General features: G+C 50.1%; 1 protein-coding gene across 4 annotated transcripts in view; it reads left to right on the forward strand.

The window, feature by feature from the left end:
- The first annotated feature begins 2,205 nt into the window (after positions 1-2,205).
- Actn4 (actinin alpha 4) overlaps positions 2,206-21,942 on the forward strand; it is a 68,379-nt gene continuing 48,642 nt past the window's right edge. For 2 of the 4 annotated variants that reach the window (XM_047527405.1, XM_047527406.1), the window contains exon 1: positions 2,206-2,469. In XM_047527405.1, coding sequence (XP_047383361.1) covers positions 2,308-2,469 — 162 coding nt within the window. In that variant the 5' untranslated portion in view covers positions 2,206-2,307. The remainder of the gene's footprint in view (positions 2,470-21,942) is intronic. The other 2 variants (XM_047527407.1, XM_047527408.1) reach the window with 1 other exon arrangement.

Here is a 21,942-nt window from a genome sequence, read left to right on the forward strand (position 1 = left end):
AGACAAGTACTCTACCACTGGGTTCCACACACCCGGCACTGGCTGAGGAGGTAACAATTCTGCAGAGACCCGCAGGAGAGGACGCCATGAGCCATGGATATCCAGAATCTGGGGAAAGTGTGTCAGGCAGTGGTAACAACGTGTCACAAAGTACAAAGGCTTTGAGGCTGAGCGTGGAAGAACAGCAAGCTCGGGAGAGAGAGAAAGGTGAGCTAGGAGCTCTGGGGACCTGGACATGGAAGACCTTCTAGGTCTGACCGAAGTCCCAGGACTTTGAACTGGGCCAGGCCAGGGCAGGGCTGGCTCCTTCTGCATCTTTCTCTCCTTTCCTTGATTTTTGCTTTTCCTCTGGGTGTGGGTTCTGAACAAAGGAGGAGGGACATGATCTGACTTAGGAGCTCTGGGCATCACTTGGTCCCTCGCAGGAAAGAGCATGTGAGGATGAGGCCTGGGGTGCAGGGAGGAGGCTGCTGCAGAGGTCCAACGGAAGACGGGTGAGGGTGGACAGCACCAGCACAGGTCCATGGCGGGCAGGGCGAAGGATGGGTTCTGCGTGTACTTTGAAAATGGAATGATAACATTTCCTGAAGAACTGTCTGCAGGTGAGACAGGAGAGTGAAGGATGACTGTCAGGCTTTTGCTGAGTAGCTGGAAGAATGGAGATGCCATTAACTGAAGACTGTAGGACCATCTGGTTTTGGGAGCAGATCAGTTTAGCTCAGGGGACAATTTTTTTTTTTTTTCCCAGCAACGGGGATTGAATCCGGTGGTGCTTTACCACGGAACTACATCCCCAGCTCTTTTTCATTTTTATTTTAAAATATTTATTTATTTACTTAGAGACAGGATCTTGCTAAGTTGCCCAGGCTGGCCTTGAATTTGTAATCATCCTGCCTCAGCTTCCTGAGTCTCTGGGATTACAGGTGTGCACTATTTATATTTGAGATGCCTGTTATTGTGGCAATATCATTTATCTGTATTTGTTGGCTTATTTATTGTTGCCCTCCCCACCACAATGGTAGCCACTTCAGAACTGACCAGGCATATCATGCTCACCACTATATGATCAGAGCCCAAGCACTACTATGTGTATGTGGCACACAGTAGGTGCTCAATAATTGTTTGTTGAATGAATAACGAAGGTAGCGAAGTCTAAAAAATCTTCCCCCTTCCCACTCTGCTGGCACCAATTCCAACCTAATCTAACTTCTAGGTCCATTCCTACATCCATTGTGAAAATCTGTCAGGTCCTTTGTCCAAATGTCTTCCTTTGCTAAGTGTGGTGGTGCTGTAATTCCAGCAAATCAGAAGGCTGGGGCAGGATGACTCACAAGTTTGAGGTCAGTCTGGGCAATTTAGTTAGACCCCTGCCTCAATATAAAATGAAAATTGAACTGGGGATGTAACTCAGCATTTAAGTGCCCAGTATTAAATCCCCAGTACCTTGACAAAGCAAAACAGACAAATGTCCACCATGAAGGCTATCCTGAGAACTTTATTTACATTCAGTTTATGCTTGACTTTTCTCTATAATGTTGGAATATACTACTTTTTTTTCTTTTGGTACTGGGATTGACAGTGCCTCGCACATGCTAGGCAAGTGCTCTACCACTGATCTATATCCCCAGCACTGCACCATCACCTTAAAAAAATTTTTTTTTGTTTTTGTTACTGGGAATTGAACCCAGGGCTCTTAACCGTTGAGCCACATCCCCAGCCCCTATTATTTTTAGTGAGACAGGGTCTCACTAAGTCGCTTAGGGCCTCGCCCAGTTGCTGAGGCTGCTCTGAACTCGCGATCCTCCTGCCTCAGTCTGCGGAGTCGCTGGCTTTACGGGAGAGCTCCACCACGCCCGGCAACAGAAACGTTCCTTAACATTTCGTCTGTCTTTAGTGCCAAGGCATAAAACGCGGTCTGGCACACAGTAGGCGTTCGATAAATACTTGTTGCGCTTGGCGTTGCTGAATAGGAGTACATTCTAAGCCCGAGCGGTGAAGAAGCCATGAATCATTCATGATCTGGCCCCGCCCACAACGCGAGCGACGTGCGCGTCCACGTCCATGAGTTGAGCGAGCAGGTGGACTGCGCAGGCGCCGAGCTCCGGGTGGGTGGTATTCGTTCGTCAGGTGCGCGCGCGCGGGAGGGCGGCGGCGGCGGCTCGGTACGCAGGCGCGGCGGGCAGTGCGCCTGCGCGGGCGGAGGGCGGGCTGAAGCAGCTGAAGCAGCAGCAGCGGCGGAGGCTCCAGCATAGGGGCGGGAGCTGAGGCGGGAGCGGACCGGCTGGTGGGCGAGCAAGAGGCGGCGGAATGGTGGACTACCACGCGGCGAACCAGTCGTACCAGTACGGCCCCAGCAGCGGGGGCAATGGTGCTGGCGGCGGGGGTGGCATGGGCGACTACATGGCCCAGGAGGACGACTGGGACCGAGACCTGCTGTTGGACCCGGCCTGGGAGAAACAGCAGCGCAAGGTGCGCGGCCCTCGGGCCGGACGGGCTGGAGGGGGTCTTCCTGGGGGGGATGGGAAGGGGATTGGAGGTCCTGAAAGGAAATTGGAGGGTCTCGGGTGGGAATTGGGGATGCGGAAAAGGAATTGGCGGGCCCGGGAAGGGCTTTGGGGTCCCAAAGAGGAATCGCAAAGCTTGAGGAAGGAATTGGGAATCTGCAAAAATTGGCTCCGGGGTAGGGAATATGGGAATCTGCAAAAAGGAATCAGGAAGCCTAGTGAAGAATCGGAGCGGCTGGGCGGGGAATTGGAACCGAGGCGATGACTGGGGAAGCTGAAATGGAATTGGGATCCGAGGCAGGACTGCAGGGTCGCAGAATGGATTAGGAGGGCCAAGGGGAGAAACGGGGCCTGGGAAGAGAATGCGTGGGCCAGGCTAGCATGTAGGACCCGGGAGCCCCAGTATGGAGGGGATTATTGGGAGCACGGAAAGTCTGAAGATTGGAATTGGGGGAGCTGTAGGGTGGGGGAGTTCTACAGGACACCGAGAACCAGGAAGTCGAAGATAGAGTGGGGGGATCCAGAAAGGGATTGTGAGGTCTTTAGAGTTGGGGGAGGATTCGGAAGTCTGGGGCGATGGAAGGAGTAGAAGGCTAGGGACGAAAGGTATGAAAAGACACGGACTTAGGGTGTGAGGGTGTAGGGGTGCTCAGGAGGTCTGGTGGGACTAGGGGTCTGAAGAGTGGGGTGCTGAGGGGAGGAGTTAGGGGCTTGTGAATAAGACATTTTTGAAGGGGGTGAGATTTATTCGATGTGCCCCATTCCAAAGGGAAGAGGAGACAACTGGAAGGGAAAGCCAAGGGGGGCACAGGAGGTTTCTGGAACATTGATAGGAGGCTGGAAAGCTTGACCCAGGGTTGGAGGAGCCTGGGGTGATGCGGTCTGGGCAAGGTGAAGGCGTTGGGAGGGACTGTGAGCTGGAATGGCGGCTGGTGGGAGGGAGGTTAGTTTAGGAAAATGAAAGTCTCCTTAGGGAATGTGTGATGGAGAAACTGAGAAAGGAATGGGGGACAGCCTGGGGGAGAAGAGGTGAGAGTGTCCCCAGATTGTGTCTTTTGTGATGGGGAAGGACAGGTAAAGGAATCCCATAGTATTTTTGGGGTGCGGAAACAACTTAGGGGGGACCCACAGTAGTGAAAGGGTGGTCAGAAGTAGAGCAGGAGCCCGGGAAGGTGTTGGTGTGTTGGGGGTGGGTGATCAGCGTGGCTGAGAGGGGGAGCTGTAAGTGACATAAGAGGTTTGAGAGCAGGAAGAGCTAAAGAAAGAAGCGAGCTGAGCGGGCGGGCGTGGGGAGGGGGCTGCTCAGCCGGGTGGCGTGGGAAGAGGGCAGAGGTGCTTGGATTTAGAAGTGTTTACTGTGGTCTGGAGGTCTGCTTTTCTTTCCAGGTTTGTTACTGATTGTGTCTTTGGCCTTGGGTGAGACCCTTTATCTCTCAGGCAGTTCCGTCTCGAAAATGAGAAGGGATATAATGAGTCCCTTCGGAGACTCCCCAGAGGTGGATTGCATGGAGTTGGGACTTAGGGAGAGGACTCTGAGGTCCTTAGGTTCTCAGTAAGGGCCAGGGTCTAGTATGTTTCGGGGGAATTTTTCAGGACCATGGGGCAGACTGGGAGTGACTGGAAGCCCCTTGCAGGTGTGAGCTGGCACTCTGGGACAGCCCGGGCAGCTGGTCTGGAGGGCAAGGGTGGAGGAGCAGCTGTTCCAGGGCAGCCTGAGGTGGGGCCTGGCATAACCTTGCCTAAATTACCAACGTCAGCGTGAATGTCCTCATTTGTCATAATGGGGGTGGAGGGTGGCAGCAGCTTGGTGGGGGTGGTGCCCTCCATTGCCCCACCTACAGCAGGGTGGTTCTGTGGGATTGCTGACATAAAAATGCCTTTTGAGGGAAAGGGGAGTTCTAGTCTGGAGTCTCAACAATAATTTATTGCCCAGGTCAGTGTCAGGTTGAAAAAGGTTGGGAGTCGCCAAGACACTTGGAGAGTTGGGAGAGGACCAGGGAGCCACAGGGTCATTTCTGAGATTGTCTCTGGTCTGTCTTCAGTCCCACTTGTGGGAGGAGGCCATCTCTTGCTCCTTTTTCCTCAGGTGGTACAGCAGGACTCCCCTCTTTCTTCCACTCCCAGTGCCTACCTTTGCTAGCTCCCTTCCACTCCCTCCTGGGAGGTTAGGGTGTGTGCTTGCTCATGGTCATAGTCTCCCTTGGCCACAGGGTGAGGCTGGGCACATTCAGACCCTGGGCGGGAACCAGGACTCACCGGAATCCAGGGCCTTGCTGCGTGTGTCACTGTCTCCTCCTACTTCCTAACTGCCTTCCTCCTGGCCAGCACCATTGAGGGAAAGGCTGGCTCACGGCGTCCACCACTACCAGTTGCTTTAGAGTCTCAGGAAGGGCCAGGTTCTAGTACGTCCTGCTTTATACCCACTCCAGCAAAGATTCACACTTAGCTTTCTGTTGGGGGAAAGTGTTGTTTCACCTCTGCCCTTTCCCACTCTGGGGCGGGATCCTTTACAATATGGGGGAAGAGTGAGGGGAAGGAGTAGACCAGCTTGTGTTCTTTCCCTCCCATCTAAGAGAATCTCCCCGCCCGCATCAGACTGGCTGGGTCTCCCAAAGTTGCCCAGGCTGGTCTCGAACGTATAACTCCTGCCCCACCTTCCTGAGTCGCTGGGATGACAGGAGTACGCCCGACTGGCTGGACTTTTTCTGTTGCAACGTCACTTTAGTGAACATCAGATTGCCCTTCTTGCCTCCAGGGCCAGGCCACTGGCACAGAGGGAGTGAGTTTCCTGTACACAAATACTCACATACTCTAAAAGTCTGTCCAGAACAGCAGAAGCAGGGATTGGCCCATGTCTGAGGGTATGCGCGTCTCCCTCTCCCTGACTTCTCGGGCACCTATAACCAAGACATTAAATATTTTAAAACACTCATCCGTGTTTTAAAGCAGAACGGGACTTGCACACCACATTTCCATTCGTAAGCCTTTCTCTGAGTCACTTTTCAAATGGCTTTATAACATACCTAGGGAAGTTCATAGTTTTGTTCCTCTAAATACTAATCAAGGCATTATTTAATAAGTAGGTTATGCAACAGTTTTTACATGGGAAGACCTCAAGTGTTCTCCTGGGGATTGGAGGATTGGTCTGGTCTTTGAGCAAATTCTTACTTACTTATTCGTTTATTTATTTATTTTTCTCTTTTGAGCCAGGGTCTCGAGTTGCCCAGGCTGTTCTCAACTCCTGGGCTCAGATGATCCTCCCGCCTAAGCCTCTCTGGTAGCTGGGAGTAAATTCTTGAGTAATTACAGTGCATAGTTCCCTCTCTCAATTTCTAAAGGGGCCTGAGTAGCCTTACCAATTCCTACTCTCATGGAGGGGTGAGATCTCTTGACAGTTACCCCAAAACTTATCATTGCAGCAAGAGGAAAGGTCTTGCTTGCTAAGTTTGTGTGTTCATTGAAAGGTCCCTATTTATAGGGCCTTAGTGTTCAGACCTTGACCTTTGGCTTGGGCTGTACTAGGTATAAGTTAATTATTTGGAAGTTCCGATGGTGTTTTGTCTTTCTCCGAGTAGGTCTTTTTCATCTTTTTTGTTTTAGGCTGATGCCAGAGGCCCCTAAGTAGCCATCTGTTATTTTGTTCCATTACTCTAATTGCTTGCCTCTTAGGATCTGGCTAAGACTAACAGGGCCTTAGCAGTTGTCAAAATTGAATAACATACTTTAAAAAAAAAGGTACCCAAACATAGTTGTCTCTAGAAATGAGACTGTAAAGGTGCGGGTGGTGGGGGGCAAGTTTATTCCACATGCCCTCCTGGGTGGGTGGGTTGGGCTCCTCAGCTGTTAGCCTTCTGCTCCCTCCCCTCCTCTCCTGGAAAATGTGCTTTGGAACCTAATTTTCCTAATGACTAAAGAGAAGTAGGTAATGGGAGGCTGGCCTGGGAGCACAGGGTCACTTGCCGAAATCCTGTGGTGGCCAGTGGAGTGGCGCCTGCCACTTCACCTGATCCTAGGTGGGTCAGGGCGTGGGCCCAGGATTGCCCTCTGCCTTTAGAAACGGCCTCCCTGGTTCCGGCTTCCAAGACCAAAGGGAGGCTGCTTGGGCAGCAGGGCGCTGACTCACCCTCCGGTTGGAACTGGTGCTACAGGCTTTCATTTAATGGCAGCCAGTTGCTTGGCCTGGAGTGGGGAGAGTCTGGTGAAAGCATTGGCGGAAACCAACCCAGGACATAAGGGTGGGTCTTCCTGTTATATCTGGGTGAGACAGTGGCAGGGAGGTCAGTTAAAATGTAGCTTGCACTTCCGACAGGTGCTCTTAGTCAGGTGGCAAAGGAGAGGGGAGAGCCTGGATGCCCCTGGGAGCTTCTGGAGGGGCGGGAGCTCCGCCAGAACACAAGCCGGTCAGGGCGGATTGGGCCAGACAGTGCCCTTCTCCAGCAGTGCCCCAGCGTGCAGCGCAGGTTGCCTGGCAGTGCCGTCCAGCGATGATAGCCAGGAGAGTGGGGCCAGGAGACAATTGATCTGGGAAGGCCGGAGGGGCTGGAGGTTGTGCAGATGCCACCGTCGGTGTTCACTGTACTGATTTATGTGTCCTGGGGTTGCACAAGCCTTTGACCAGTTCTTTGGATTGCTTTTTAAAACAAATGGTTCCCTGGATGCTGCAGGGGAGAAAAACCAAAAAAAAAAAAAAAAAAAAAACCACATTAAGTGAACAGCTGTTTGCTTGGTGCCACTTGCTCATTCAAGTTTTCTGAACAGCCAAAATATCAACATGTTGATCTCTTCTCTGGCATTTGGTATATTCTTGACCAGTCTTTCCCCAGCTGTAGCCTGTTCTCCTCACAGTGATGGCCATGTTCTCAGCAGTCACATTCAGCTCCCGCCCTCAGTTTCCTTCTGTTCCCTTTCTTTATGTATTTAGTTTACAGCAGCGCTTGGGTTACCTTGTTTAGGAGTTTTCCTCTCTATTTCTTTTTTCATGGAAATAGGAGGCAAGTGATAGCAACCTGGTGATTCAGTGGCTGGGGGATCTAAAACACTGGCCCATTAAAGGGGAGTCGGAAGTCTACTCCCACTAGCAGATAGAAATACCATCGGCTATGGAAGGTGTAAAAGAGGTCTTTATTCTGTGCGTAGTTTGAGAGCTCAAGATTAGTCTCCTTTAGGATGGTTTAAACTTTGAAAGATCAAAGAAGAGTTACAAGGAAACTTAGTTTCACAGTGTTGCAGTGGGGTCTGCCAGGATTTGTTATAAAGTTTCTGAAAGTAGCAGAAGGATCACTTTTCTTGGAGAAGGTTGATGAGTTACATTTTAGGCTGTATTTCAGGTATGGAGGAGTGTAAGGTTCAGTGAATCCAAGGGGAACAGAACAATTTTAAATTCAGCCTCAGTTTGAAGAGTGATCTTATGGGGGAGGGGTGGATAAGCCAGCTGGCTGGAAGGGGGAGGACCCGACTTTTCCAGAAAGTGAGATCTTGGCATATATTTAACAGGCAAGAGTGTCCTTACATCAGTGTTTGGGAAGTTTTATCCAAGTAGCAGTCTCCCCGGGATTATAAAAATCCCCAAGACGTTGGTCTTGGTCTTGTGCCTTTTTTGGTGGTGTTCTTTCGTGTTCCCTCCCCCTCCCCGTTTTCCCTGTAAACAGCAGAGGCATCAGCTAGGAATGTCCATGGAAAGACTTTAAGAACTGGTAGGTGTAACTTGGTTGCCTTCCATTTATTGTAAGCGGCATTCACTGTGGAAGAGGCCAGCGCCTTTTTTCTTAGATGTGATTTATTGAAGTGTTATCTAAAAGCCAGTGGATTGAATTTACTTGGGATTTGCTATTTGCCACCTGTTGCTGTGCTGGCTCCTGCCTTGCTGGGATGAGCCTCTGCAGAGAGAGAGAGAGAGAGAGAGAGAGAGAGAGAGAGAGAGAGAGAGAGAGAGAGATTGAGACAGACAGACAGACATAGAGACACAGAAGGAACAAGTTACCCAACCAGAGCATTCTCCCTGCGTTTATCCCTGTGCTTTCTAATTTGGGGTGTGATTTTTTTTTTTAAACATACTTTTACTTTTACATGCTTAATACTTTTTAAGTCAATTTGAATGTTTAAACTTAGGTTTTAAAAGGAAAAGTTGATATGAGGGTCAGTCATGGGTAAGAGGGAAAAGCCAGCTTCCCTGGCCATAATTAGAAGAAAACTGCAAAAATAAACACATGGAGACAAAACAGTGTTGTTAAATTCTAGCTCAGTGCTATTCCTGCTGAAGACTCTGGCCTAAGGCCTGCTCCGTTTGTTAAAAAGGGAGATTGGATTAGGTGTGGTGGTGCACAACTCTAATCGCAGTGTGCAGGAGGATCTCGAGTTTAAAGCCAGCCTCAGCAATTTAGGGAGACCCAAAGTAACTCAGTGAGACCCTGTCTAAATGAAATATTTAAAAAGAGCTGGCGGGGCTGAGGAGATAGCTCAGTCAGTAGAGTGCTTGCCTTGCAAGGACAAAGCCCTGGGTTTGATCCCCAGCACCGAAAAAAAAAAAAAAAAAAAAAAGAGCTAGGGATGTGGCTCAGTGGTAAAGTGCCCCAGGTTTGATCTCTGGTACAAAAAAAGAGAGAGAGAGAGATTGGCAGGTGTTGGTGAGGTGCTGAAGTAGCACACACACCAGTAGCAAACCTACCAGTAGCAAACACGTTCTCTCTGATATCCTCAGTTTATTTCTGTGTGTGTGGTGCTACACCCAGCCCAGACCTCAGGTTACTAGTGAATCCAGAGGGATAGCATCCTCAGTGTGAGTCAGGATTTAATGTAGGGTGTGGATAGTCCTAAACAATCTCCATGAGCACATGCAGCATTTGGGAAAAAGCAACAACAACAAAACTTTATCTCTCTTGACCCTGGAAAAGTTTCTGGAGTAGGCAGGGCAGGACGCTCCCAGGAATCCACACCCCTTGCTTTGCGCCTCATCCCACCATCCCAGACTTGAACCTACTGCCTGTGATCAGCGATACTTGACTCATCTTTGCTTTCCAATGTTAGGCTTTTGGGGTCTTTTCTTTAAAGAAAGTAGGCCTCATTGTAAATACAAGCCCTGGGGGCCGGTCACTTGCCCCTCACTCGGCTTCTCCTTTCTAAGGCTCCCGTGTTCGTGGTCTTACGTACTCCTTAGGTTGACTATTCCCGTGAATAGAGCGAAACTGCTGCCCACCTGCTCCTGCCGAGTGAAGAAAGGCTTATTTAAATGTTTGTCTTCCAAATACGAGAGCAGAACGGATCCTTTGTCTTCCAGTGGAACCATGACACGGGGCAGAAGTTGCTGGAAGCCGCTTTGCAGAACACAGTGAAGTCATCCTGGGAAATATGGCGAGGGTGCTGTGTGACTGCATGGGACGCGGGGCACCAGCAGTACAGTAGCATTTGTGTCTTCTGCTTTGGGCAGGAATAAAGACGACATTGTGGTTTGTCTTATGCTTTTAAAAGTTTTCCCCCAAAGGTGTGGGCCTGACAATGCCTTTCGCTGGCTTTCTAGTGGGTTTTCTTTTCATCTCCTCTTCCTTCCCCTATGGCCCTGAGAGCGGGTGGAAGCCACAGTGGATGGAGGACAGCAAACCTCTGAGCCCGAAGGGAGCACATTTGGTTTTCTAATCTCAAAAAGCTCAAGATACAGAGTTTCTGTGTCTTACCTCCTGAGTAGTAACGACTGATCCAGTTCTAAGAATGTCTTAATTAGCAGCCATCCAGAAGGAGGGCACAGCAGGAAGTGAAATAGATGCAATTCTCTCTCTCTCTCTCTCTCTCTCTCTCTCTCTCTCTCTCTCTCTCTCTCTCTGTGTGTGTCTCTCTCTCTCACACACACACATTCGGGTTTGATGGTGGAAGAGGCCAATCTGAGGTTAGGAGAAACATCATGGGAGGAAGCTTGCAAGTGATTCAGCATCCCGCCACACGGGGATGTTGCTTGAGGGGATGTCACAATAAGGGGAATTGCGGGTCCACAGCTTGCGTTATCAGAATGGCAGACCTTCTGTCACTGAGGGCCAAAGGCAGTGCTGGAAGCGAACTTCAGTCAGTGTCATCAGGGCCTTGGTATGTGTGCTGTGAAGGTTAACACGTAAGTGCTTGGGGATCTGTCTCAGTCTGGGAGTGAGTAACAGGTGTTTAGCTGCTATCACCATGAAAACACAGTGGCACCGCATGCATTGGCGCACACCATGATCCCAGCAACTTCGTGAGGTTCTCAGAAACTGTAAAGGACTGGGGATGCAGCTCAGTGGTGAGGTACCTCTGCATTCAATCTCCCGTACCAAAAAAAAAAGAAAGCAAAAGAAAACCAAGTCGCCTGCTTATTATTTGGGGAGTGCCACCATACTCAGCGACAGCACTGATGATGTAGTTTTGGGTCCCTGGGCAGAAAAAAGTTGCAGCGAAGTGACCTCAGATGTAAATGCCCCTAAGCACAGTGGCCTTGCCAGGCTGAGAGGCCTTGTTCTCTGGGGAGGGGTTGGACCCATCCGCTTTTTTGGTGAGGGGTGTGCTTTTGAAGCAGCTGATGGCTTTGTGGCTGGCCCATGGCCCACGTGCTTTTTCTCTAGGCATTTAGAGTTGGAATCTCAGCTATGTGACTTCTTAATAGCAGGGCAAAATGTGTCTGCGTCTTTTGCCTGCTTTCACAAACACTGACAAATTAAAAAGAACTAAAGTTCCCAGCAAATCCCAAGTGCAAATAACTTTTGTTAAAAAACCCACATCCTCCCAACTCTGAGAATAAATAAACTTTTTTTCTCCCTGTTATATCCACCCCCCAACCCACCCCACCCAGCCCCGGCTTCTTTCCTTTAAGAAAATGAGTGACTTTCCATTAAACCGAAAGTCTGATGTAGCTAGTAGATGTTTTCACAGAGTGCTTCTTGGGCTGTTACTGGACCTGACTTGCATTTGGAAGGGCCAATTTTTCTTCGTTGTTTCTTGTTTTGCTTTAAGACGTGTATGATCTTCCTGTTCTGGCCTATGAAGTAAACTCAGCTTAGAATTCAAAATGTCTGGGAGCAGTGACTTGCCAGGCTGGCTCAAGGGCAGTCTGATGAATCGACCCTCTTACAGACTGTTTGCTGGTTGGTCAGGATTCAGATTTTCAAGTCCTGGAAGGTATCCAGACGGTAAACATCACCAGGATTATGAGGCAGTTACTTTTTTTTTTTTTTTTTTTTGGATCATTTGAACCATGCTGCCAAGACTGTGGTAGAATTTGACTTTCTATAAAACAGAAAGGCCTGTATCAAGATGTCTTTTTCAGGGATGTTGGCTTTAGTCGCCCAGCACCATCTCCACCAGTGGGATGAGAGGAAGTGCCTGGGCCAGTTAGGGGAGGGCCTTATTGGCCATGTTTTGAAACTTATTTTTTTCTTTCCCTTTGTAACTTTCATAACTCAGTGACAAGGAACATCCTATGAAAGAGAATTCAGTCAATTGAGAACTGTGAACCAATTTAGAGATGATTGGTTAATGGCTTGTGACCCTTAGCTCCTGCTGCTCAGAAATTCAAAGGGAACATGTTTTGACCATAAAAATAGAAGACTTATGCCTGTAATCCAGTGGCTTGGGAGGCTGAGGCAGGAGGCACTCAAGTTTGAGGCTAGCCTCAGCAACTTAGCGAGACCCTGTGTCAAAATAAAAATACAAAAGGGAAAAGGACTGGGAATTTAACTCAGTGGGTAAAGCATCCTGGGTTCAATCATCAGAACCAAGGGAAAAAAAAAAAAAAAAATACCCAGAAAAGGAATATAGCATACTGAGCTCTCTGAGCAGCTACCTTGGACTTGAGAAAGTTCTGGGCCTCTTCAATAAACAAGCACACAGCAATCCTTGCCAAATACGGCCTGCTCTAGGGCCACAGGGTTAGCTTGAGAAACGTTTTTTTTTTTTTGCCTAAAAATAAATGCGTGTTCCTATCAGACATTCCAAGCATAGTTTAAACATGAAACTTCCAAGTAGCAATTCAAGCTTTGTGGGTTCAATTATGTCAAAATGTGAGGGTCTTTGGGGAGTGTGCTCCCTAAGTTGGGTCTGGCCAGTGATCACTCAGGAAATGAGATGATCAAATAGAAACCGTGTCTGTCTGCTTTCTATATGTTCTTGATCCCTTCACAGGTTATTTGGAAGATAGATATGTAACTAATAAACAAGATAATTTCATATAGAATCATATGCTATAAATTAAATAGCAGCTAGGTTTTACTCTGTTTGAGACACCAGTCCAAGTGCTTCAGGTGGACTGACAAGTCATTTGTAAGGTAAAGGTTGTTACTGTTGCAGGCCACCTGCAGAAATGGACCATGGACATTGAAGCCACTGGCCCAGGTGATAATGCCAGGATTTGAGTCTAGGTGGTCTGACTTTCAACTTTATGTTCTTAACATCCGGTGATGGTGGTAGCGGGGTATTACTGGGGATTGTCCCAGGGGTACTTTACCACTGAGTTACATCCTATTTTATTTTGAGACAGTCTTGCTGAGATGCTGAGGGTCTCCCTGAGTTGCTGAGACTGGCCTCGAGCTTGTGATCCTCCTGTCTCAGCCTCCCAGTTGCTGGTGTTACAGGTGTGCTGTAGTCTATTGAACAGGACAGGCTTTGGGAGAGGGTGACCGGGGCAGGAGGATTCTTTAATGGAGAGGAAGCTCTCTGAAGAGATGACATTTCAGCTGTTCCCTAAGAAATGAGGAAGAGGGAATCAAGAGGAGGGTTGAGTGTGGAGCCCCGACGAGCAGGGGATGGGGAAAAGGTGGACACAGCTACCAATAGAGTATTGTCATCAGAAGTGCCGAGGAGGGTTAGAGTCCAGTGGACCAGGAGGCTCGGCCTCCAGTCCTGGTAATGCAGTCCTTTCCCCTCAGGCCCCCTGGGAGGCCAGACTTCTAAAGTGGGAACCCCAGGACTGCAAAACATTAAACCAAACAAAAGCTTCAATTATCTCTGTGATCACTGCTGCATAGGCACCTGTGTTTGATTAAAGCCCTGGTGAGTTTTGACTCTGGAGTTTTACGGCAGCGTGTGCTCATGTGGCTTTGTAGTGCAGACTCTCAGAGATCTTAAGTTTTACCACATGAGCAAGTTCCAGCCCCGTTCCGGTCTCATAAGAGGCCATTTCTACCTGGTGAATGCTACTCGCTTTACAAAGCATCTTTTTTGTTTGTTTTTTGATAAAATGTTGAGACTCCCTTTTTGAAGTTGGAAACCTGGAAGGCTGATTTTTTTTTTTTTTTTTTTTTTTTTTTTTTTTTGCGGTGCTGGGGATCGAACTCAGGGCCTTGTGATTCCGAGGCAAGCACTCTACCAGCTGAGCTATCTCCCCAGCCCTGGAAGGCTGATTTTAAACTGACAAGCTGGGCTCTTCACCTGGGTAAATCCCTCTTCCACCTCCTCAGTATTTCTTCCGCATTTCCTTTATCTGGTGGAGCTGAGTGGTTCTGGTTCAGCTGAGTCAGTCTGAGACCCTGAGCTTTCTGTGCCCCCTGGAAGCCAGTCCAGGAACGTGTAGATTGCACTGGGCCACGGCTCTCCATCTGAAGGCACAGCTTGTCAAACTAGTTAGATGGCTTTTACTTGGAGGGAGGAGTAGTGACGGAGAGCTTGGGGCTATCAATAAACGCTCCTGCCTCTGTACACACAGCGCCCGGCAAGAAGTTAAGTTCCTGGATCCTACTGTGGACATGGGCTGGGATTCTCTCTGCCCTGCCCTCAAGGAGATCTGATAGCCAACATCTTCCCTGTCAACAGAATAGAAAGGAGTGAATGGGCATGAGCATGCCTGTAATGGCAGAGCCCGCTTAGCCGCCTCGGCTGGGGAGAAGATGGTCTCCACTCCTGGCAGCGTATCCATGTGAACTTGTTAAATCTTTTAAGTAGCCGGATAGGAAGGGAGGGGTGTGTGTATCCTTATCCCCTTAAATATGAAAATAAAGCTTCCCCTTTGTAAAATTGATTCAGAATGGGCAAAAAGGGTATGGCAAATGGAAAATGTGTCACATTCTATCGAGTCCTACCCCATGTTGGGGATACAGCTGTAGATTTCCGTGGTGGGTGGCCTGTTACGCATTTATGCTGAGCTGAATCTCCTCCAAGTTACTGCAGATCCAAAAGACTTGGGGGGCAGCGGTGGGGAGCTGCCTCTTTCTGTCACACTGTAAAGGCATGGAAGGTCCTTACTGAAAGTCACTTCTTGGGTAGCAGAACCAAGGGCCACTGACCAGGGCGGGTCTGTGTTTTATAGCTAACCATCTTCTCAGGTAACATGAGTGGAGGCTTCGTGGGCCCCGGAGTCCAGCTCTCAGGTAGAAACATGACCGCCAGGGCCAGACAGCAGCCCTCGCCGGGCCCCTCTGCGGAGCGGAGCGCCGTGCTGAGCCTTTGAGGGTATGAGAGAAACCGGAGACCTGGCCCATGCTCCCAAGGAGCTCAGTGTAGTTGGGGAGAGAGCAGAGCCACATGAGACCTCGGAAGGACACTAAGCGGCACACCGACAGCCACAGTACTCTAGCCGTGTTCCGCGAGAGGAAAGGGGTGACTAAGAGCAGGTGGGGTCCGTCATGGACACTTTCATAAAGGAGGTGAGTGTGCAGGAGGGGTGGACCTTTGCCCTCGCAGGTGCAGGTTTCCCGCGGCAGGTGTTGGAGGGTCCCCCGGCAGCGGGCAACCTAGCTGCCTCCTGAGTGACCCTGCCAGGTCTTCCCCCAGCAGGGGGGTCTCTGGGAGCTCCAGGTCTGAGAGGTGAGGTGCCATGCTCATTCTGTTTCGCTGTGTTTTGGTCCTGGGGTCAAACCCAGGGTGCTTCACCCTGAGCCCCATCTCCAGCCCTTGTCATTTGTTTTTTTCAAATTTTGAGATGGGCTCTCGCTGACTTATTGAGGATGACCTCAGACTTGCAAACCATTGCCTCAGCTTCCTGAGTCTCTGGGATTACACGTGTTCACCACCATGCCTGGCTGCTCATTCTATTTTAGCCATGCCCAGGACCCTCTAAATTCCAAGACCCCAGGTTCTGGATCTGAGTCCATTCACAGGCCTGTCACTTTCACTGATGGCGCTGGGGTGGGGGCTGGACTCCTGGGTGGGATTTTTTCTGACTGCTTTTGGAGGCATGTGCGGGTTTGCGGCTGTCTGCTGTCCCTGCCCTGAGGGTAGCCTGGAAGGGTTCTGTCTTAAGAGTTTATTTTTGCCTGCCAGAATGAGCTTCTAGGTGCTACTCTTGTTTAAAAGTAAATGCCATAGAGCTGGCTTGTGGAACGTAAGCATCCCGTCCCAGGAAATACTTCACTATGTTTAAAAAGAAAAGATTCACTCACGTGCTCATGGCCAAATATGTGACTCAAATAATGCACTGCCCTTGGTGTGCTTTCCCAAAATTGACACCCTCGAGTTGCATCCTGGCCCGTGGGAAGCGAGCCTGGCATAGCTAGTCCGTGCCTTTCTTCGTCCATGTGGCTTCAGGTGGTTTTCCCCCCTGCTGCAGATGGTGCATGAAAACTGTGATATTGCTCAGCTCAAGCAAGTGAAGTAGTGGCTGAACTCAGCCAGTGGAACTTGGCCTCCATCTTTTAGACTGCTGGGGTCAATAGGCTTGCTTTAGAAGGATTTGGTGGGGGTGGGGAGTATGGCTGGCCACGCGTGGATTAAGCTGGTCTCTGCAGCTTGGGTGATGTTAGGGAGGGAGGGCTGGAGAATATTAGAACAGTTAATTTCTATTTCCTTTTGCACTTCGTTAAGGCTTCCAAGTGGGATCTCCCTGACAGTCTTTACAAGGTGTCTCCCTCTGCCCCTTTTTGAAAGGCAGGGATGTTAGGGAAGTGGGCATCCTTTGAGAAGAGATCGTTGCTTATGCCTGGGGAGTATATTGCTTCCCTCTCATTCTGGGAAAGATTTCTAGGGGGAGAAACCACAGGATATTCAGGGTCAGTTTCTTGCATGAACCCAGATTCTGGAGGAGATGCCTGCTCAGCTGGCGGGTTGGCCCGCAGCACCCAGCCGCTCACCAGACACCGGAGGCTGCTCAAATGACACTGGGATTCAGGCTGTCTCCTGGCCCCAGCAGCTGCACCCTGGGAGGCAACATTAAGAGTGTTCTTTGCCCAAGGGGGGCCACTTCTGGCACCTCCCATGTCCACACTTGGCCACGGCAGCAGAACAGAAGTGAAAGGAGTCGGGTGGGCAGGGGGCCGGCTCGACTGGGTTGGGGCTGTGCTGGGGAGGTAGGAGGAGTTAAGCCTCAGTATCCTCCTTTGAAAAGGGGTGTCCCTCTGCTTCACAAGGTGTTTCTGAGGATTAAACAAGATAATGCATTTGGAGTACTTGGCAGAGTGCCTGGCACACCGTAAGTGCTCGCTAATCATTTCCTTGGCCCCCTTCCTGCACCCAGGTGGGGTCTCCTGCTCAAGTCTCCTCTTCAAAGAGGTTGAGAGGGCCAGCTGGGTGGGAAGCCCAAACACCTAGCGCCTTTCCTAAAGGTCTCCCCCAGGGAGTTGTGGAGGCTGCACACAGCCAGCAACTTCAAAGGAACACCCTCCATCAAGTGGCAACACGCACTTAGGCTGCGAGTGACACAATGTAACCCTTTCCCTGGCCTCTGCATCCATCTGGACCTGATTATCTGGGAGGTGGCTTCTTGTTTCAGAGTTTCAGACCCTGGGCAGTTTTGTGTCTGGGTGAGCCGCAGGCGGCGCCACGAAGCTCCTTCATAAGTAATTCAACTTACTGAGTTTGCTGTCAGCGGAGGGCTCTTCCTCAGGTCCCCTTCTTTCCCAGTTCCCTTCCCTCCAGAGCAGAGAAAAGAAATCGTATCCACTCAAGTTAGAGGCAGCCCACAGCCTAGCACCAGCCACCTTCTCGTCAATTGTTCAGCAGTGGAAACAGGAAGGGCTTTACGCTGATACCAAATGACTGCCCAGGAAGGCTGTGGATGGGGCAGAGGCCCAGGAGACTGTGGCCAGCTTTCCATCCTGAACGTGGGACTTGAGAGGGCCTCCTTCCTCACATGCTGCTGTCCCCCCCCATGGGGTCACTTCCTGATGCCATTCCTCAACTTAGCCCCTATCCCCCTCAAAAGCAATCAAATCCACAACCTAATAAGGCAAAAGAATGAGGAGAATGTCCGCCTCCCAGCCTCTCCCCTAATAGGGCGCAGGCCCACAGCAAAGTCGGAAAATGTTACAGCACTGTGACAACTGCCTGAGGCTGGCCGCGCGGCCATGTTCCCGAGCTCCCATGGTTGGCAGCAGACAGGACCCTGAGGGAGGGCCACCCGCCTTGTGCTTTCCAAATCAGCCTGTTGACACCCCTCTAGCACAAAAGGAGGGTATGGAAAGTACAGCCCGAGTCAGCTGCACCTCCAGTTGTGGGCTCCACATGCCAGGAGAACAGGGAGCACAGGCGGGAAGGCCGCCTCCCCCCAGCACGGTGGGCACCAGCACATCCAGACACTTCTCGCCTCTGAGATGAGCAGTTTTCTTCCCCTCGACTGTGCCAGGGTTAAATTATCCCTGGCGTTAATTAAAACTTGTCAACACTTAGAGCTGGGCCCCACAGAAACCTGTCACCCTCCTACATCATTATCCCAGGCAGTCAGCCCGCTCTGAGCAGTTTCCATTCTGGACTGCGGACAGGAGGAACAAACCCCCTGTGGCAGGAGTGGGCTCGCTGGGCCCAGCCTACTTGGTTTTGGAAGGTCAAGCTTCATAATTAACCCGAAGACTGTAGAAGGGCCAGGGAGGGGAGCAGCCTAGGGACGATGTGCCGGGTCTTTCACGTTGCTAATTATCAGCAAGCATGAGGTCATCCATAAATATATCTAATTCCTTAGCTTGTAATTAAGGTGCTCATTAAAAGTGCAGGGAAGGTTGTTCTTTTTTTTTTTTTTAAGGGAAAAATACAAAAAGCCTTTGTTTGGACCTGACAGGATGGCTCAGAACAGGGGAGGACTTGAGGCACAGGACTAGTTTCCTGTCTTAAGAGCCTTTACAGGAAATTCACTGCAAACAATATTGGTGACCCTGCCAAGGAGGCAAACCTGGGGTGATGTCATTGTTCCAGGCTGTCACCGCCAAGTCTCTGACCTTGGGGGAGGAGGACTGGGGGAGTAAAAAATGAGTTTATGTGTGTGTGTGTGTGTTTAGCTGTCTTTAGAGGAAGCCAGTCAAGTGAAAAGTCGAGTGGGAGAGAAATCACAGGAGAATCTTGGAAATACTCTTAGCTGGGTTCAACTCACCTGGTTCTTATGGGTTTAAAAAAAAATCCTTTCTTACTATTCTTGCTCTTCAGAATGCTGCTGCTTTTTCAGAGACAACCTTTTCTAAGCCATCCCCCTTGTAGTGCTTTGGGTAACTGTCAGTCACAGGGTGGAATTTGTGGCCCGCAGGCAGTAGTAAGCAGTTAGGCCCTAGGTGAATGCTCACTCCATCATTCTGGAGTTATGGAAGCCGACACACAGGACTAGTTTGATGTATCTGCTTCTTCCCCCCCCCCCCAAAAAAAAAAAAACATTTTGGAAAACTACCCATTGCCAGCCAGTTGGCAACTATAAGTTGTTAATCTTTCCATGTGCCTCCAGGAACCGTCTGGACTATCTCTGAAAAAAAGGACAAGCTTTGTATCTTGTCATTTTTCCACTTGCTGGAAGACGAACAGAGAGGCATAAACACAGTCTTAAAATGAAAGCAACAAAAATAAACTCAAGGCAGCCCTGCGTGAAGACATTAATGCAAAATATGTGAGCTGGCTTACTATTTATATGGCAGAAGGCAGTCGGAAGAAGATCCAGGCCTGGCGAGGGAGAGTTACATCTTTTGAGGTGCCTGTTCTTCAGAATTCCAAATAAACCATGGCGATTACTCAGATGAGGCCATAATGTGGTGTCTCCTTTCATGCTCTGCATAGTCCAGTGTCTTGATGGGACCGGCGGCCTCTGAAATGCTAAGGCAGGATCCAGACACAATTCCAGTGGCCCCTCCCCACACCCCCTCCCCATATCCTAACAACCTTAGAAGGAAGTTTGAAGATTAAACAGGAGAGCCATGCAAGTTTCCTGTGGTTTGTCTCCTTTGATCTGTTAATGTTCTTTCTTCCCCCCCACTCATCTGACATTTACCACACTGTGTTAGGCTTGGAGATTCAGCAGGAAAGAAAACCAGCCCAACCCCTGTCCTCCCAGTCACGTCCTGAAAGGGAAGATAGGTGGTAAGCTAAATGGTGAAAGTGAACTGAGAATCAAGGCACCACTAGATGCGAACGTGGCCTTTAGTTTACTGCTTACTGGCTGATATATGTAGGCCCATTGACATGGCCTTCCTGGGTGCAGAAGGGTCTTTCCAGCATGATCTGGGTGTCTGGGACCTCAAATGTTCAGGGCTATGTTCCTTAAAAGTTGACCTCCAGGTGAGTCTTCAGCGTTGTTTATAGTGCGTGGTGGTTTCCTAGACTCTCCACTGCTGAGAGGTCAGTTGGGATCCAGCCTTTTCCTTGTCCCTGTCTTGGGACCTGTTGCTGGAAAGGAATGATGGATCTAGGCAAGAAGATGCCTCATCTGGGCCAAGGAACCCTGAGTTTGCAGGTCCCCCTCCATCAGGGGCATTGCTAGAATTTCCACAGTGAAAAACGTTGACCCAGTCTAGTTTGGAGTGGGTGGTCAGGGTAGGGGTTAGCCTTGAAGTTGCAGGATTGCTGAGTTTACTCTGACTGTGTGTGTACATAAGGCAGCCAGGAAGGAGCTGGTGAAGAGAGTCTGGTGGGTAATGGACGGCAGAAACCACATCCATTACCCAGGAAGACGGTCACCCCTAGGTCGCTTGAGGAGTTGCCTTGGTGCAGTTGGAGCCACTTTTTTGTGGTAACTGCCAGGAAATTGAGCCCAGTGTGGTCTCAAGAGGTTCATGGGGTTAGTACCATTTTTTGATGGACTGGTGACAGTACCGAGTCCGACACCATCATGGTCTCAGCCCTGGGCTTTTGTTCTTTGGGCCCATGTTGAACATCATCTCCTGGAACGCTGGCCACAAGCGAAAGACTGCGGGAACCTTGAAGCAGAGCTGGGCCCTGGAGGCCAGCTGAGAAGCCCAGCTTCCCTCTTGAACATATGGAAGCTCCAGGGCTTTTCCAATCTTTGTAGAAAGAGCTGTTCACTGAGTCCAGTTGGAGAGTGTGAGCAGCCGAGGGGCTCATTCCTCAGGGGCCCCCACAGCCAGTGTGTCTGGTGTTTGTAACATTTTCCTGACCACGCCTTTCTCCTCATTTGCTCCATCCTAGCCTCCCAGCACCCTCCTTTGGCTAGGGTGCCAGGAAGGAATGTCTCTAGGGTCCCCTGGGGAATCTGGTGTGGCCATTCATGGGAGCCAGGGATCCTGCTCCCCCCCGGGGTTCTGGGCCTTCCGTGGGAGGTGGGAGGTTAAAGTAGAAGCTGAGCCAGGCAGCTCCGTCCTCTGTCTTCTCAGGAACAATGAGGACCGGGGTGGCCACATCCTAGCTTGTATCTTGTTACTCGGGCTGGGTGGTCCTGTCACTTGGGCAGTTGTGAGAGGGATGTAAGTAAGAACCCCTGGTTCTCTTCTGGGGCTGATGGGCCGTGGTCCTGGATTATCACAGAGCAGGTGACAGAACCCAGTGAAGTAGCCTGGTAGGCCCAGACAGTCCCAGGTGGCTATGGCCAGATGGGAATGGGGGCCTGGGACTTTAGTTTCTAGGAAGCTAGAAATCTAGAGTTTTATGGAGTAATTGATTCAGTTGAAAATCAGCAGAAAACCAGAACAAACCCCCCTGTAGGCTGTGCAGAATGGGGCCTGTTTGGCTCCAGGAGCTCCCCATTTGTGACCTCTGACCCCTCAGGGTCTTGGTCCTGTCTCTGCCTCTCCTTTGGTTTCTTGGTTGAAGTGCTGCTGCTTAATCCTCTTACTGGGAGGGAGGAAATCCATTTCTTTTTCTCCTTGGTGACAGCTCTCCCGGAAGGTGGTGGGAGGGGCTTGCCTTGTCTGTGTCACCCCTGTCACCCCCCGCTGCCTTCCCGTTAATTCAGGCAATTGAGTTGGCTCCTCAAAATTCCTCTCACCCCGTACATATTTTTAGGATCTGGCTTCATGTTTCCATGAACAAGAATAGTGGAGAGATTGTCTGTCTGTCTGTTCTAGAAGGCTCGAAGCAACACTTTTGTACGAAGGCAGCTATTCTGAACCCAGTAACCCAGTGACCATGCCAGCCTTCAAAGTGAACTGCCAGCTCAAAACATGCACCCAGGCGGCATCTGTGCTAAACTACTTCTTTAGGATTGTCACCTGAATTTGACTTCTGGAAGATGTTGGCAGTACAGGTTTTGGGGAAGAGATCTGTGTATGCGGAAAAGCTCAAACACAGCACCTCTTAGTGAGTTGATAGATTTCAGGAAAATGGGGTACCGTGGGTGTGCAGTTAGTTTTTTTGACTC

This window comes from Sciurus carolinensis, chromosome 16 (assembly GCF_902686445.1).
Source record: "Sciurus carolinensis chromosome 16, mSciCar1.2, whole genome shotgun sequence".
NCBI classification, from domain to species: Eukaryota; Metazoa; Chordata; class Mammalia; order Rodentia; family Sciuridae; genus Sciurus; species Sciurus carolinensis.